The sequence below is a fragment of the Lepidochelys kempii genome, chromosome 14 (genome assembly GCF_965140285.1).
Source record: "Lepidochelys kempii isolate rLepKem1 chromosome 14, rLepKem1.hap1, whole genome shotgun sequence".
NCBI lineage: Eukaryota > Metazoa > Chordata > Testudines > Cheloniidae > Lepidochelys > Lepidochelys kempii.
In genome coordinates, this window is record NC_136393.1 from 3,962,089 (window position 1) to 3,979,249 (window position 17,161).

The window sequence follows — 17,161 nt, forward strand, 5'->3', positions numbered from 1 at the left end:
GGGTCTAGCCAGGCTGCACCGAGAAGCCCTCAATGCACGCAGTGCTGGGTGGCAGGTCGCTGCCCTCCTGAGTTTTGGGGCAGGAGAGGCAGCCGTGCCACCTTGCAGCTTGGGCGCGCGGGGGCACAGTAGTGACACAGGCTCTTTTATAAGTGTCAGTAGGAAGGGGCCATCTTGCAGTGGGGTGTTTGGACAGCACCAAGCACAATGGGGCGCCGGCCACGACCGCAGCTCCTGGGCTCGCACGTGACCCAAATAATAACTAACACAAGTTCTGGCGAGATGAGAGTGTTTGGCTGTTGGCTTTTATAACACATGCCAGAAGCAGAGGTGGCTCCGCCCCAGAAAGTTCGGTGCCAGCTCCAGATTGGGGGGGTTCAGTAACAAGTCACCAGCTCACCACAAAAGCTGCTATCAGGTGATGCGATAGTAACCAGGTAGGCCTGTTCCTTGCTCCCTGGACCTGGACCCAGGCGGCTCCGCAGACGGGCTCTGCAGGAACTGGCCCCTGAGAGGATCTGGCAGCCAAGACCCCACCCAACGACTGAGCTTGGGAATCTCTTAATGCCCCACAGCTAAGCTCTGTGCAGCACAGAGCCCTAGCAGTGAAAGAGTTAATGCAAAGCACTCAGGGGGACCCTGCGGTTTCTTGGGGGAGATGCTGGCCAGCTGGTCTCCAGGCATAGCCAGGGCTGGAGGCTAACGCAGTAAAAGCAGATGGTTATGCAGAGAGCGATGTGGGGGGGGTTAATACGGCAGGGCTGCTTGGGGCCCAGGGATGATTTCCCTACAGCTGGGGCGCAGTTCCACTCAATCACAGCTGCAAATTGAGACCAGATGCTGGGAGTTGCTCCCTCCAAGCTGTGGCCTCCTTCACCAGTTCCCTCTGTTTGGTGCTGGAGAAGGGGATGCAGATTCCTGGGGGCTCAGCAGGAACAGGGAGCTGGGAGCAGCTGGGGGCTCAGCCCGGTTTCCTAGCCGGATCGGAGAAGAGGGGTGATGGGACGTGCTGGGGAGGAAGGCCGCAGAGGGGTTGCAGCACCCAGGCTGTTAACTCTGAGCAAGCAGCAGGAAGGAGGGGAAGGGTGAATATGAGAGGGAGGGAATTTGTAGCTGGCCCCTTCTTCAATCCCATTCCTCAGCTGGGGCTCTTCAGCCTGCCTGAGGCACACGGGGAAGGCTGGCCGGGCTCCACTCTGGGTCTGGGGCTTGGCTGGGGGTATCTCCCGAGTCCCGCTGACTGGGAGGACATGCAGGAGCTCATTGCTGGGGTGGAGAAGCTCATGTTCAATTTAGAGCGGGATGTGGAGCACCAGCGAGGGGCCCTGCTCCTGCCCTTTCCAGGCATGGACAGTAAGTTGGGGGGGACCTGCTGCTTCCCAGCTGTGGGGCCTGATAGCCCTACCCCAAGTTCTGCTCCAGTTCTGTGTTCATGCTCCCAGCTTCCTGGAGCATCTCGCTCCCCTCCAGCCAGCCCCCTTTGCTAGGCCCAGAGAGGGCTCTGGCTCACGATGCAGGGCGGCTTGGTAGGATTTGCCCAGCCTAGGACTGGCGAGGGGCTCAGGGAGGAGTGCTGGCGTTGGCAGGGCCATGGGGCTCGGAGTACGGAGACGAGGGCTGCGTGGGGTGTGGTGAGCAGAGAGAGGAGCCCCCTGACCTCCAGCCTCTCTGCAGGTGGGGACACTAGCAGTGACTGGCACGCAGGTACCATGGTGATGGGCCCACCCCAAGATCCCAGAGAGACTCGGATGGGGGTAGATGGAGGAGTTCCCCATCCTAGTTGATGTGTTTGGCCCAGCCCAGGGGTCCCATCTCTGCAGAGCAGCAGGCAATGCCTGGGATTGTGGTATCCTGTGGGTGGTTACAAGTGGGCGAAAACACCCCCCCCTCCCCATACCTGCCTCTCCCCTTCCAGAGTCGGGGGCGTCCGTGTGTGAGTTCTTCCTCCGAGGACTGTGCGCGAAGGGTGAGTAATGGGGGCCTGGGAGCGTCCATCCAGGGGGAGCAGGGATGCTGTTATTTTGGGGATTGGTAGCCTGACAGGGAGCCTTTCCTCTCCAGATCCCTAGAGATTCCAGTACTAGCCCTTGGGACTTGCCCCCTGCTCAATGGCCAGCGTCCTGGGGGTTGGTGGATCTCAGCCCGACCGCCAGCGGGCGAGTGCCATCACCATGAAAACAGCCATCACATCTGGCATTAGCTGGCCCCTTGCCAGCCGTCTTGGCAGCGATGGCCCAGAGTGAAGGGGCTGCTCGGAGCCCGACACCACCTCCCCCTGACTGAGAGGGGCCCCTCCAGACCGGGGTTGGCCCTGACAGAGTGCACAGGCAGGACACTCCCTCTCCACGGGTGCTGGCGAGGAGGAAGGGGAGGTTGGCCTTGGGACCAAGGCACTGGCTGCTGCTCCAGAGGCCTGGGTTCTGTTTCTGTCACTCCCGCTCTTCGTGCCTGTGTCGTCCCCCCCACCCACAATCTGTGCCTGGAGCTAATGCCCTTCCCTGGCCTCCCAAGGACGCTGGGAGGATGCCCAGGTACCACGCTGATGGGGGTGGTACAGAAGCCCCTAGGCAGGCAGTTCGGAGCATCAGAGAAGTGAGCTCAGCGGAGTGCGATTCCTGGGTTCCACCAGAGCCTTGTGCTCCACCCCCAGGAGTTGAAGGGCGAGGGAGCGTCTCTCTATCCTGTGTCTGGAGATGCCAGCGAAGTTGGTGAAACCCTGCGAAGAACAGGATTCTCGTGCTGTCAGCTATGCCAGTGACAGCCCTGGCTGCTCGCTGCTGGGATGCCGGAGCGGGCAGGGGGATCCTCTCCCAAGGAGTCATGATGAGAGCTCGGGCTGAGTAAGAAGCAGTAGCACCAGGCTTCAGAGGGGGAATATAGCCTGGCTGTCCTGGGAGCAGGATAGGGTGACTCTGCGGGAGGTGTGGGGAGTGGGTTCTTCTGGGCAAGGCAGGGACCAAGGTGTCTGCTCTCCTCTGCGTCTAGGCCTGATGTGTCCTTTCCGGCACATCCACGGTGAGAAGACGGTGGTGTGTAAACACTGGCTGCGGGGGCTGTGCAAGCGGGGAGACCAGTGCGAGTTCTTGCACGAGTACGACATGACCAAGATGCCGGAGTGTTATTTCTACTCCAAGTTTGGTAGGTGCTGGGAGCCGGGCGGGGGCCTGGCAGTTTCGGGGTGGGGTTAGGAGAGCTCTAGCAGATCCAGGTTTGTCTGGGACAAGGCGGTGGGGGGGGGGGGTGCAGCTGCCTGCAGATGTTCAGATGCTCCCGACTCCATCTGAGCCAATTCTTGTCCTGTCTGGGGCCCATGTTAGCTCTGCCAGCAGGGGTGGATAACGGGGCCTCTCTAGGGCAGTGGTAGTGGGTGAACTGCCCTGGTGAAGGCACCTTCCGGCCCTGGCTGACCTTACTGCGTTCTAACCCACCCCCGCTGCCCGATTTCTAGGTATGCTTGAGAATGGTAAGCTAGTGGCTCCTGCTGTCTTTAGGGGAACTGCCCTCTGGACTCCTCGCTTGTCTCTGCTGGGGAGCCAGCCCCCCAGCCCCTGTTCTGCAGCGGGTTCCCATTTCGCCAGGAGGTATGGGAATTCCCTGCCGGCCACACCCTGCCCTGAGCCAGCTGCCCCCAACGCAGCAGAGCCAGTCCCTTTGCGAGGTGCGTTTCTCAGGCAGGCGTTTAATGTTAACGACGGCTCCGTGGGCCAGGTTCAGGGGGCTTGGCCCTGATGTCAATGCACCCGTGCAGGTGGAGGCCCCTCTAGCAGAGCAAAGTGCTGCACCCCGGAGGGACCTGTTCTTGCAGGGTATGAGCTCCAGAAAGGAGCCCGAGAAGGAGGGAAGTGTTCTGAGCATCAGGTAGGGAGCACCTGGACCCTCTTCTCCCCCCCCCCCCCCCGGTCACCTCAAGTTCGACGCTGTGTCAGTGCTGACTTGACCCTTCATGCTTTTGCTGGGGGGCGGGAAGGAGGGTGTCTCTGCCTTGGGACTTTAAGGACCAAAGCCCTGTTTGCTTTGTGTGAACACGTGCCCGTTTTCCAAAGAGCTGGGGTTCGGCCCAGTGTCTCTGGCCAAAAACCTCCTCTCCCCTTCTTATTGTGCAGCATGGTCTCCGCTAGCTGGGGGCTGCATTCCAGCCCAGAAGTGGCCGCCTCTCAGTGGCACTGTGTCCACAGCACTGAAGAACTTTAGTGCTGTATAAACTGCGGCCGTTGTGGTACTTTGCAAGCGGGGAGTGCCTGGGGGCGGGGGGGGGAATCTTTGCCTGCTCTCATCTCAAGGGGCAAGCGTACAACAGGGTTGCTAAAAATCTTTCGTCTCCATCAATATTCTCTCCAGGCGAGTGCAGCAATAGAGAGTGCCCCTTTCTGCACCTTGATCCAGCGTCCAGAATTAAAGACTGTCCCTGGTATGACAGAGGGTTCTGCAAACAGGGTGAATACCTCGTGCTCGGGAACTGAGTGAACGGGTGCCCACCACTGACCCAGCCCAATTGGTAGCCTTGCGTAGATTTCTAGGCTGACTGAAATCTCTCCCTCTTTGGATGTGCGTATGTGGCAGGTCCTCTGTGTAAATACAAACACACCAGGAGGGTGATGTGTGTCAACTACTTAGCTGGCTTCTGCCCCGAAGGACCCAAATGCAAATTCATGCAGTACGTATCTGGAGGGGTAGGAGAGTGGACGGGACCTTGGCAAGGCCTTGTGGGGGTCTCTGGCCTGCATGGCCATGGACAGCTCTCTACCAAAGCCCAGAGAGTGGGCTGTCAGTCTGTCTCTGACTGTGAGATGGATGAGCTGAGCCCCAGCCGGGGCGCAACCTTCCTCCCTGCAAAGCAACTCGATTTGTGGCTTCTTAAAACTTGGTGATTCCCCAGGCGCCCCCTGCCAATTCTGTTCTGTGACCACGGTGCCATCTGCTGGACAGGGCAAGTGACTGCAGAAAGGAGCATGCATCCTATGAAGTGAGCTGTAGCTCACGAAAGCTCATGCTCAAATAAATTGGTTAGTCTCTAAGGTGCCACAAGTCCTCCTTCTCTTTTTGCGAATACAGACTAACACGGCTGTTACTCTGAAACCTAGAAATCTAGCTTCTGGAAACGCCAAGCCTCTGTGGTTGGCATCCTTTCTGCCCTTCGCCTCCCGCCAGCATTCACCCCCTCTGAAACTCAAACCCAGGTATTCACAACACATCCTGGCCAAGCCCAGCAGAGCTGCAAATGGCAGAGGTTAGCATAGTACCTGCCGGCCCTGTGCCAGCCTTTATCAAATCTATTGCTTGATATAACTGGAAAGCGCCAGTTTTTCAACTAGAGGCCTCTGTCAACCTTAGCCCTGAGACCGTCTCTTCCCTTGAAAGGGAGCAGAGGCCTGCAGTTCAGGTTAGGATAGATTAGTATTTCAAAGGAGCTAACTGCCTTTCTTTTCCTTCTGTGCCTGCAATAGCCCCAAGGCAGACCTGATGCCGTGTAACTCAGATGTCTCCCAGGTAAGGCATGGAAAGGCGCCAACACGCTCTTCTCCCAAAGAGAGCTGGGTGGAATATATATATATATATATTTTTTTTTTTTCCCCGGCAACTGGCTTGTTCTCCCCCAAAACCCTGTTTCTGTCGAACCGAAACCATTCACAAATTCATGTCAAGTTTCCTGAAAAGTTTGGGCTGAACCAAAAAAATTAAAATGTTTCGGTAAGGGTGAAACTGAACCCAAATTTGTCACTTAAATGTTGGGAATTTTTGCAGAAGCCCAATGACTAGATTCCCAAAACACTGCGGGGATGGAAGGTGGTGCCGACCCCTTGTAACCTTTAGCCTGGAGGGTAGGGCGCTCTCTCAGATATGGGAGACCTGTGTTCAATACCTCCCTCTATCTGATGTGGGGCTGGGATTTGAACTGGGTCTCCCATGTCACAGGCCAGTGTCACAGCCACTGGGCTCGGGGATATTCTGGAGAAGGGTCTTTCTCAATCTCCCTTGTTGAAGCTGTGGTGCTTCTTACAGATAGTCAGTCCTCGGAACAGGGATGTGCGTGCTCTCGCGACCCAGCTATCGAGTCATTTGCGCTCTCTCTGGCCCAGCGACTATCCATTGTCATCCAGAGTGGCAACTCACCGCCATTCCTGACCAAGAAATTTGAGACCTTGGGTAATAACATGACTCCAGCAGCTGGGTCTTTAAGAGGGGGAAAACATTGACAAAATCACCAGTTGCCAAGGCTGGAAATCCTGCTTTGACCCCCTGAATGCTCCTGCCCTGTATCTGTGCTCCAGGTGGTCCCGGTCCTGCCTTGATTCCACCTCGCTTGACTGAGTCCTCTTGTGTTCTTCAGGGGCTGCCGCCACCATCCCAGGCTGCTGACAGCAAGAGCGTTCACGAGCAGCAGGCCCCGCAAGTCCTGTTGCTTTCTTATCAGCCTGGGGCTAGGGCTGCCCAATGCCAGAGGGAGGAGGCTGGTGGCTACCCCTATGGAATGCTCCGGCCCCTTGGGCAGGTCACATGCTTCAAGGTTAGTGTCTGGAGCTGGTTGGCTGGGAAACTCTTCATATTGCAACTAATGATTTCCCCCCCCCTTCCAAACAGAGACGTCAGTACTGGGAGCAAGGCTCATGTGACCTTATGTGACGAAGTGGGACTGTTCTTAATGTTTCCTCTGAATAGTGTGGGGGTGCCTCAGTTTCCCCTATGCAGTTCTTAAGTATCTAAGTGGTGGGGTAAAGGTGTATGATCATTGCAGAGCCCTAGAGGGCAGGTGTGCGCAGGGGTCTGGACACAGAGAATGGCCAACATCCTGTTTCCTGGCAACTGATGGCCTGGGCCCTTCCCCCCTGCAAGGTGAGAGCTAAAGGGTTGGAGAACAAAGGAATCAGGTGACCTCTTGGGCCGGGAAAGGAACAAAGCCCAGAGGAGGAGGGGCTGGAGGGAGTTTCAGTTTGGAGGCTGACTGGAGACATGGAGTGAAGGGCAGATGTGGTTGTCTGGCTCACTGCCCCCCAAAATGGACCCAGCTGAGGGGTCCGGTTCTCTGCACCTACAAGCTCTGTTTTAGACCATGTTCCTGTCGTCTAATAAACCTTCTGTTTTACTGGCTGGCTGAGAGTCCCGTCTGACTGCGAAGTTGGGGGGCAGGACCCTCTGGCTTCCCCGGGAGCCCCGCCTGAGCGGACTCGCTGTGGGAAGCGCACGGAGGGGCAGAGGATGCTGAATGCTCCGAGGTCAGACCCAGGAAGGTGGAAGCTGTGTGAGCTGTGTATCCTGCAGACAGGCTGCTCACAGAAAGGAGACTTCCGCAGAGTCCCGCCTGGCTTCATGGGGAGCAGTTCCAGAGCATCGCCCAGGGACTCCGTGACACCTTATTCCTTAGGCTACTGTCGTTGAGGGACCAGTGAATTCTAAGGTGTTCCCACCCCACTGCTGTTCCTCAGTGGCTGGAACAATGTTCTACTTCAACTTAAAAATCACTTGGGTTTACTGATTTGCAGCAGTTCTCAGCCCACTAGCCCCTTGTCATCACATGCTCCTCAGACCTCTCTGTTCTCCTGGGTTTCTCAACTGTTTTCTCATGCAGCCCACAGGACTGGGGGGATCTGGATTGGCAGGAAGGGGACAGTTGTCTTAAAGCCAAAATATTCTTAGACTGCAGTGCTATAGGAGTGAGGAGGCAGGATGGGACACTAATGCCACTGAGGGGATTTTCGTCAATAGTGTGTACGTTCTTTTTATCAGTACATTGAGTGCCTCGGTGACCCACTCGTGGCACACGTGGGACAGACTATCAATCCTATCGCCAGGGAGCAGGAATTAATTATGCAAGAGTGGTTCAGCTGTCAGCATTCCTGCATAAGAAGAGCTATGCCAGATCATACCAACCCACTATCTCCATCTCTTACACCAGGACAAGTTGTGGGGGGTGGTGGTTCTTGTTTTAAATCTCCATCATGGACGACTGCTGTCTGCTGTACTGGGTTGATCTTGCTCATAGGGGCTACACAAAGTCAATGTCCTCCTATTTGTTTCCCTTGCAGTGTGGAGATAAGGGTCACTATGCCAACAAATGCAGCAAGAGTCGGCTGGGAATCCAACTGGGGAAATGATTTGCGAGTGTTCCAGGAAGAAATTCCAGAGGAAGATGCTGTGTTGTGATATAGTATCAACAGGAGGCCAATCAGGGTAGCTGATTTCTTTCACTGTAGAGCCCAGTCAGAGCCATCCTGCTCCATGCAGTTTTTTTGCAGCTCTTTGCTTAAGAGAAGAGGAAGAGGGAAACGCAGTTGCTCTAATGTAACTGTAAATTGGATATTTATTTTCTGACCCCATGCTGCTGCGTTGGCAGGGGGCTCAGCTCTCAGCCTGGTGTGTCAGACACTGATAATCATGTCAATACTACAACACGGTTTTTAAAAGGCACAGTAGAACAGTCAGTCTGGATTCTGGTTAATATTCAGGACGCTGGTGCATGCAGCGACAAGAAAGTGTTTCAGCAGGAGTGAAGTTGAAAGGGTAGCTGGTGGCTTCTAAACTACAGTTCATCACACTTAGCAGGATGCCTTGTACTCAAGGCAAAATCAAAGTTATTCCCTCTCCGTGTACCTGAGATGGTTTCTCTTGAAAATCTCATGCAACTTTCTGTTAAAGGCTTTTCTAAGAAATTAAGAAGGAAGCTGACTTTTCTGTAGTTTGGAGTGGCTAGAGTACGGGCTGGGTACCAGAACTGGGCTTCATCACTGACTCCGACTTGACATGTGACCTTGGGCAAGTCACTTAATAGCTGTGCGCCTCAGTTTCCCCTTCTGTAAAATGGGGCTAACACTACCTCAGAGGGGTGTTAAGGCTTGTTAGCTGCTTTGCAAATTAAGCCTCCAGTGGAAGACGTGATAAGTATTGCATTTTAAGAGAACACAGTACAAAGTCAGAGTTAAGAAAATACAGCGGAGATTTATTGCAGGGGAGAGTCATTTCTTGGTGAAATGTGGTTTTACTCTTGTTCTTCTTCCAAAGAGGAGGAGTTTTTTGAATGCTTCTGTAACTTATTTGTAATAAAGCTTTTTGCCAACCATTCTTCTACCTCTCATGATTGCATTACACTTTTACAACCCCTCTGTCCTGGAGAGGAAACAAAATCTTAGCCAGCTCGAGGAGGCTAGAATCAACACTATTCCAATCACTCACTCTTGTTTGTTCTAGAAGGGTGATGTTCTATCCAAAGGGCAGCCTGAATACTGAATACTATGGCTTGTCCTCTGCCAGCAATAGGATGCTGCAGTGCTAATGTTCCTTCTGCTTTGCTTTAGTGCCTCTTTACAGGTCATTACTGAAGCAGCCCTTGACAGGCCAGCATGTTGTGTACAAAGGAGAGACCGGGCCGTGTGGATGCCATTTTTCCATCGCACTGGGTGTGCGAAGTGTGGGGGAGAATGGCTCTTTCCTACCCTGATTTCTATGCAGTCAAACCACCGGTTTGTAACTCTCCAGACCAGATCTGTCTTAGCTTGTACAGTGCTTGACTTGCCAACATCATTATCCTTAAACAAGCCAGGGTTTGCAGAGCATGAAGTCTGGGCCTAATCCTATTTCTTTACACTTTCACGCAGCCCAGTGTCAAACAGCATGCCTTGCTTAACACTGATCTGCATCAATGCGATGTGGGACTTGGAATGGGACCAGGGGTTAAAATACTTCCCCCCTCCAAGCACCCATAACAGGCCTCTTGTACCACCTTAGTTTTACAATTGAATTGGGGGATGGGAGCAGCTAGTCCCTCCAAACTATTGCTCTTCCTCTTATTGGCTGGGACCCTCTGCCAAATATTCACACTGGAACCTGCAATTCAAATTTAAAACAGCTGGGAAGCAAGAGCCTGTAGTTCTCCCCCTTCCCAGAGTCATTCTCATGGGCCTAGAACATACAGAACCAGATTCAGATTTGATATGGGCTAAAAGCAGTAGCTATTGGGTTTTGATCCTCCAGTTTCTGTCCTATAATCCAGCTCTTGCTGCTTAGATACTAAACATCAACTCAAATTTCCTGTTAGTGCTCTAAGGAAACTGTCAGTCTAGGCAGAATGTGCCCCTACCCCCTCTGGCTAATAGTACATGGTGCACGAGGGTAAATAAAAAGCATTTCCTTTAGCAATAAATTAATGTCGTTGATTACAACAGACGAGAGAGCTGTCCTGCAATCCCTTGTGTTGTATTCGAATGCAGATCGTACGATCCATGCCTGATTCTCACACAGCAGTCTGGTATTTTCTGTCTCTGGTCCTTGAATGCCCTCGTGCCTTCCTTAGTGATACCTGCGCCAGCGATCTTGTTCTTTACAGAGTGAGAAATACAAAGTTAACGCCACAATATGTTACCCCAGTGTAGAATAGTAATGTTTCTCTGGTAGTGTTTAAAGTCCTCCTAGCTATTCAAATGACCATAAGTGTCTAAGCTGCTTTATTGGAGTGGGGTTTAATTGATCTTTTTGGTTTACCTTAATTCTCTCCTGCAGGTTGACTCTGCTATGCCAGACAGCTGAAGCATGATAGTTCAAGGAGGAAGGGAGGAGAACACAGTGGCAGGAATGAAGAGTTTAAATCCTAATTACACCCAGCTAGTAGCAATAAGAATATTGCTACACATCAAGCTCAAGTGGTTAGATGTTTCCATGTATCTGTGCATGTGCCCGGCCCAAGTACAAGGCACGCTTCTTTGGGCTTTCCCCAACATAAACACAAACCCACCCCCCCATTATCCTACCAAACCAAGATACTTCACTGCACATGCTTCTCCCCCAGGGGAGAGGATGAGTGAACAAACACGACACCGCTGTGTAGTCACGTTGCTCAATGCAGTACGGGAAGGTGCTGAGATTGACATGTGTGCAGCAGGCACTGGCCTTTTTGACAAGAGCTGTATGACTGAAAGGGGACGGCGGCTGGAAATTACGTTTTTAAATAACTTAAGGCTTTTCGTCTTCAAAGCGTTTTACAAACGTTAACCTTTAACTCCGAGTCCTACAGCAGCTCTTGCAAAAACAGTTGCAAGACGGGAAGTTGCTTAAATTCAGCAGTGTGAGGAAAGCCCTGTCCTAGAAACTACATGAAACAGGAAAGTATGCAGGATAAACTATGTATTTCCCAAGGGGGAAGGGAATGCAGTATGTTCTCAATCCCTCGAAGCCAGCACCATCGTCACCAGCCTTCTGGACAGGTAGGAATAGTTATCACTTTCTTCAGAGCCCATCACTCCCTTCATAGACCAGCTGACTCAGAGTTGACTAAAGTAGGGTATTCCCTTCTACCAGCTGGGGAATGAGACCACTGCCTCTGTAACATGCCCGGTTCCTACTGTGCAGAGTATTAATCACAGGGCATGAAGCCACCAACCAGCCTAGGCTAATGTTCACCACCATGTCAGCTTTTGCTTTCCCCCAGAAGGCTTTAAAATCCATAAATAATGGATAGCTCTTGTCAGTTCCCTGACAGAGAGCTCCAGTATTAGTGTTCATAACCCTGAAATCACTTGGCTAATAAAGAGATTTTTCCCCCCTCTAAAATGGAAGGAGGATTTGCTTGGAAGAGACACACGCCAAAAAGAAAACCTTACTCAGATGCTCATATCTCCAGCCATAGCTGAGGATGCAATATCCAGCCAACAGCATGGAGATCCCAGCAGCTCCACCCTTCTTTACGTTGATGTATTTGTTGTTGTAACTGCTCCAGGCTGTTGAAATAGAAACAGGGCCAGCTGGGTTATTCATCTCAAATTAGGGCTGATAGACTACTGTAACTTTAAAAGCCAAACGGTTGGATCAATCAAGCCACTTCCTTTTACATGAAGATAACTCATGCCAAATAACTCCTCTTGTCTCTCATATCAACATACTGCTGGTTTTTTTTAGACTAGGCTCCAGACAAGTTAACATACAGAGAAGAAGCAAGTGATCCAGGCTCACCTTTCTGCATTGCTCCGAGCAGTCCCTTTGGAGAGAAGTCGCAAGCTGCCAGCCAGGCAGGCAGCTCCCTGAGCTTTACGTCCATCAGACGTCTTTCTATGAGGGGAGCTACAAAACAGTCACAAGAGTCAGGTGGGAAAAGAGGGCTAGGTATTTTGCCCACACACACCACGGTCTGCAGACTGTACTCTACGCACAGACTGTTCTCTAGCATAGTTCAAAATGATTCCAATAATGCGGCTTTCCCTGCTACTTTCGGGGAGGAAAAACATACAACCCTTCCCCCTGGACTGGAGAGATCTTATGCTGCACTGAGATGTGTGTCCTGCCTAGGAAAAACAATGCCCACATTGAGGGAAGCAACCTTGCTTTTCCATGGAAAGCCATGCTATTCCTAGTGAATGCAGTTATGGTCCCCCAGGAAAAGCTTGTAAATGAGTGCTCACTTAAAGAGCAGTCACCCAGTAAGTTTCCCCCACCGAATCCTGATTCTATATAATGGATGTAGCCCATCAGTGGTCACTATGCAGTACATCTCAAAAGTGGTGACTGAAAGCCTCCTTTTACCTTGCGGTTCTTCCAAGAAACCAGGCTCTATCTTCTTGATCTTGATCTCTGCGTCCCCCTGGAGAGGTCTCCCTGGAAACATGCTCAGCCTCTGATAACTAGGATACAATTCTGGAAACCACTCCAGTCCAATAGATCTTGCCTGTATGTTCCTGCCAGATGATTGGAACAGGCAAGTAGGTTGGTTTTCAGAGGTGTCGCACAAGTGTTGTTTCAAAGCCAGCTTGCTGTCTCTTCTCCCTGTATTCAGAACAGACTTGGAAAGTAAGGCAATCTGCTTTTCATCCACCAGAAACTGTTGCACACAGGCTAGGTAGTTGCTGGCTATTCCTTCACTGGCTCCTCTGAGAGTCTCTCTCACTGACAGGTGGGACTTCTTGGTGAGGGAAGCAGAGAAAGAGGCCTTAGAATCCACATCACCATTTAAGTAAAACTGCTTCTCTTCTGTCTCACTTTTAGCCACTCTGTCCAGCAGAACGAGGCCATGAGGGCTCTTTCTGCAGTCAGCTTTTCCAGGATCGCTGAGTTCGTGCATTTCAGTTGCAGTTAAACAATTGCCTTTTTCTCTCTCTCCACGCAAGGTATTACTTTCTGCAACCTCCAGACTAAAAGCATTTGTGTTCATGGCCCCCGTACCGTTCATGTTCTTCCAATGGTCAGACTGGACTGTGTCTGCATGGCTTTCAGAGCAGTCTGGAGCCAGCATTTCCAGATACCATCCGTGGGTCGTACAATTACGTGTGGTAGCACTGTCTGCCAGAGTGCCCTGAATTTTGGATTCATTCTTACCTCTTAGCACTTTGACACGATGTTTCTCAATAACTACTTTCACTCCCTCAAGAGCTGACCTGGGAGTACTTTCAAGATCACAAGTGGGTAAATCCAGAGAACCAGCCACCTCCTGTGTTGGAGACCCTACCTTCCTTTGTTTCTGTTTTGCAGAAGATCTTATTGGGTCATTAGGAAACTCTGAAGCAGATTTTCCATCCTTATTCAAAGAAGAAAGCTCCAAAATGCCACCAGGTGCTGAATTTTCATTGTGAGAAGTATTTTTACTTCTGCTTTTCTGTTTGGTGGGTAATTGCTTTGCTTTTGAAGTCCTCTTCTCTGCTGCATTCATGTGCATTCTGGCCTCTTCTTGAACTACTGTCATTCCTTCATCTCTGTGTGTCTTTTCAGAAGTCAGTTTAATTTGCCGCTTTGTATTTTTACCTGGCTTTTCTGCAGGCAAGTTGCTAGCTATTTCTGATCCAGCAGTACCCCCTATTTGTAAGGGGTTTAATTTCCTTTCTGCTTTGTTCCCTATTGTGTCAAAGGATTTTTTCTTACTTTCTCTTTCTGAGCTATTGTCTGGGGTTGTGATCTTCTCTTTACTTTGTCCCCTTTTTTTCTCAGTAGCCAAGAGTCTAACTGGCTTGGAATGAGATACTTTCAAGTCAGGAGAGGCCACCTTGCCTAAGTCAAAAGCAGTTTTCGTGTCTCCTGCCATCTTACAGTGTGGCAAGTGGGACTTCAGTCGCTTAAATGGCTTCCTACAATAGGGACACAGTTCCATTCCTGGGGGGACACCTGCCATCTTTGTCTGGAAAGAAAAATAAAAAGCATTATCTACTAGCATGTGTCATAGCAAGAATAGACCCTGTGATAGGAATTAGGGTGAGATGCTGCTCAGGAAAGGTAGGTAGGAGTGGAAATGAGCCCACTACAGGGACTAGTTAGCACAAGGAAGTTACATTTTATCCTGTTGTCTAGTATGACAAGGTAAACAAAGGTTTCAGAGTAACAGCCGTGTTAGTCTGTATTCGCAAAAAGAAAAGGAGTACTTGTGGCACCTTAGAGACAAACCAATTTATTTGAGCATGAGCTTTCGTGAGCTACAGCTGTAGCTCACGAAAGCTCATGCTCAAATAAATTGGTTAGTCTCTAAGGTGCCACAAGTACTCCTTTTCTTTTTAAGGTAAACAAAGGAAAGCACACACCCTTGAAGAGAAAAAAACACTCCCAAGTAAAAATAGGACAGTGGCTGAGTGAGATTGAGGTACAAAGGTAGAGAAAGCCTTAGATTGGCCAAAATTGCAAGACTTACACAGGAATGCAACTTGCCAGGGTCACATGCATAAAACATGTCCTTAATTAAGCATGGCACTTGCCTATGTCCTGCATTAAACCTTGAATGATTGATCCTTGCCTCAGCCACATGTGAGCTTTGCACTTGTGACGGCAGGGGTCCCTGAGCAGGATAACTCATTCATGCTGCCATTTCTGCACCTTCTTTAAAAAAAACAAAAAAAAACCTCAGCCCTAGGGGAAGGAGATTGAGTTTTGCAATGACCGAGGGCTCCTGCTGAAGTGTTGGTGTCCCTTCCCCCTCCTCGAGCAGTTAGAGGCACAAAACCTCAAAGTAAAAAAGCAGCAGTGTTTGCCTGACTCCTAAGCCCCCTGCAACGATAAATGCACTGGGGGCAGTGGGGAGAAGAAAGCAGGGCTGAGTGCTGCCTGATCTGTCTGTGAGCCAGATGTGAAAATAAAAAGTACACCTCCCTACTCCAGCCTTCTGTCACAGTGACAGTCGCTCTGAGAGCAACAACTTCCTGGCTGAGCTCTCTTCCCTCCCCTTCCATGACTGGGAAAGCAGCTCCCTGCTCCAAAAATATCCCTCCTCCTCCTGCAGCAGGAACAGCTGCTCTCATGCCTACCTGCTCAGTGGGGACGCAGGGGGATGTGGCATTTCGGGGCAGCTTTAGTTCCCGCCCTGTGCTCCAGCAGCCTTTAGGCTGCATCAACAGCAGTTCCCCGGGGAACCACGAGCCCTTCTATCCTGGTGGCTAGCTGCTCCATCCATCCTCTTCCCCCTGCTCTGAGAGGTGCTCTGCTGTCTCACGTGGGGTCGTTAATAAAGCTCTTGTTGAAGCTTGCCTGACCCTGTCACATGACAGAAACAAGGGGCTAGTTCCCACTGTGTTGTGATGCTTGCAGCATCAGTGTTACAAAGGAAACCACAAGAGTTCAAAAATCTTGAGCCCCTCCAGAGCCCTCCCACGTTATGAGATTGGCCTAAAAAGCATGAGATTTTAAAAAGAATATATTTTGGGGGTTGGGGTGGTTATTTTTTTTTTTTTAATTTGCCTTCTGGGTTTTGAGCTGGGCAGGGGGGGAATCACCGTTTCCAGCTTTCCTTGGCAACAGCGAGAGCTAGAAACATATCTTTGTTTGTAAACGAAGGCTGAGAGTATCATGACTTCAGGAGCTGGGGCTTTAAGCAAAATACCGTGACAAGTGTGATACAATCATGAGTTGGGTAACGCTGAAAGCAGCTGCTGAACCTAGGCGTTCTGCTAGCGACCAGCTTCTCAATATGAAAAAATAGGACAAGAAGGGGAGGCAGGACGGTATCCTGATGATTTAAGTTGCTCCCCAGGGGAGAGCAGTGACAATATCTACCCCTGCAGTCTCCTTGTTGTTATCTCATTTGCCAGTCTCAAATCTCGCATGGGAGATGCTCAGAGGCTAGGGTGATGGACACCAGTAGGAGCCTCTAAAAGAAACAGAATAAAGCCATTGGTTACAGGTGACCCTTAGGGGTGTTAATAAAGCTGTTATTAGAGGGGGCCCATGGGGGGGCTCTATGCCTGAGGGTGTCAATAAAGCTGTTGTTGAAGGGGGCCCATGGGGGGTGTTTGCACTGAGAGTGTCAATAAAGCTGTTGTTAGAGGGAGCCCATGGGGGGGTTGTTTGCCTTAGGGTGTTAATAAAGCTACTGTTGAAGGGGGTCCATGGGGGGGGCGGTTTGAGGGTGTCAATAAAGCTGTTGAAGGGGGCCCATGGGGGGGGCTGTTTGCACTGAGGGTGTCAATAAAGCTGTTGTTGAAGGGGGCCCATGGGGGGCTGTTTGCCTCAGGGTGTTGATAAAGCTACTGTTGAAGGGGACCCCTGAGGGGGGCTGTTTGTCTGAGGGTGTCAATAAAGCTGTTGTTGAAGGGGCTCCATGAGGGGGCTGTTTGCACTGAGGGTGTCAATAAAGCTGTTGTTGAAGGGGGTCCATGAGGGGGCTGTTTGCCTGAGGGTGTCGATAAAGCTGTTGTTGAAGGGGTCCATGAGGGGGCTGTTTGCACTGAGGGTGTCAATAAAGCTGTTGTTGAAGGGGACCAATAGGGGGCTGTTTGCCTGAGGGTGTCGATAAAGCTGTTGTTGAAGGGGGACTCAGCACAGGCCCTGCGGGGGGGCCCCACACACATTAACCTCCCTCCCCATTCTGCCGCTGTGCTGACCCCTTCAACGCAAGCATTAGGGGGCCTCCCCTCGCCCTCAGCGGGGTGACGTCAATCCTGCCTGATACTAAATGCCGTTTTCTGACACTATGCTACTGTACCAGCCTGGCTGAGGCGCTGCGAGGAGTCAGATTCCTGCCTGGAATTCCCGTCTACGATTCAATAAAAATTACATTTCCGGACAGGCAAGACACTAGTCACCTACCCATCTAGGTGGATGTGAAGCGCATGCGCGGAAGCCTCGGGGACCAGCTGTGGTGAATACGCATGAGCACCAGGTCGGTAGTCTGGCCTGTAGACACACGCATAAAAGCGGCACGTAGTCAACGCGCATGCGCAACACGGAAATGCTGCGTAGGGCAGTGGGGGCGTGGTCGGTGCATCTACGCTGG

At 51.4% G+C, this 17,161-nt stretch overlaps 2 protein-coding genes across 5 annotated transcripts; one reads left to right on the forward strand and one right to left on the reverse strand.

Annotated features, from left to right (window-relative positions):
- Nucleotides 1-908: 908 nt before the first annotated feature.
- On the forward strand, nucleotides 909-8,162 carry CPSF4L (cleavage and polyadenylation specific factor 4 like). Its single transcript, XM_073310723.1, has 8 exons — nucleotides 909-1,353; nucleotides 1,916-1,966; nucleotides 2,986-3,138; nucleotides 4,339-4,434; nucleotides 4,561-4,654; nucleotides 5,445-5,487; nucleotides 6,329-6,505; nucleotides 8,022-8,162. Exons 1-8 carry the CDS (start codon nucleotides 909-911, stop codon nucleotides 8,088-8,090), a joined length of 1,128 nt encoding a protein of 375 aa, XP_073166824.1. The 3' UTR covers nucleotides 8,091-8,162.
- Nucleotides 8,163-8,797: 635 nt separating this feature from the next.
- On the reverse strand, nucleotides 8,798-17,080 carry MTNAP1 (mitochondrial nucleoid associated protein 1). Of its 4 annotated transcripts, none has more exons than XM_073310651.2 (5): nucleotides 16,975-17,080; nucleotides 12,502-14,083; nucleotides 11,935-12,042; nucleotides 11,586-11,702; nucleotides 8,798-10,307 (listed from the first exon to the last, which is right to left on the reverse strand). In XM_073310651.2, exons 2-5 carry the CDS (start codon nucleotides 14,075-14,077, stop codon nucleotides 10,279-10,281), a joined length of 1,830 nt encoding a protein of 609 aa, XP_073166752.2. In that variant the 5' UTR covers nucleotides 14,078-14,083; nucleotides 16,975-17,080; the 3' UTR covers nucleotides 8,798-10,278. The 4 variants fall into 4 exon arrangements, with proteins under 4 accessions (XP_073166752.2, XP_073166750.2, XP_073166753.2 ...); XM_073310649.2 differs by lacking the exon at nucleotides 16,975-17,080 and adding an exon at nucleotides 16,871-16,933; XM_073310652.2 differs by lacking the exon at nucleotides 16,975-17,080 and adding an exon at nucleotides 15,943-16,022.
- Nucleotides 17,081-17,161: the final 81 nt, after the last annotated feature.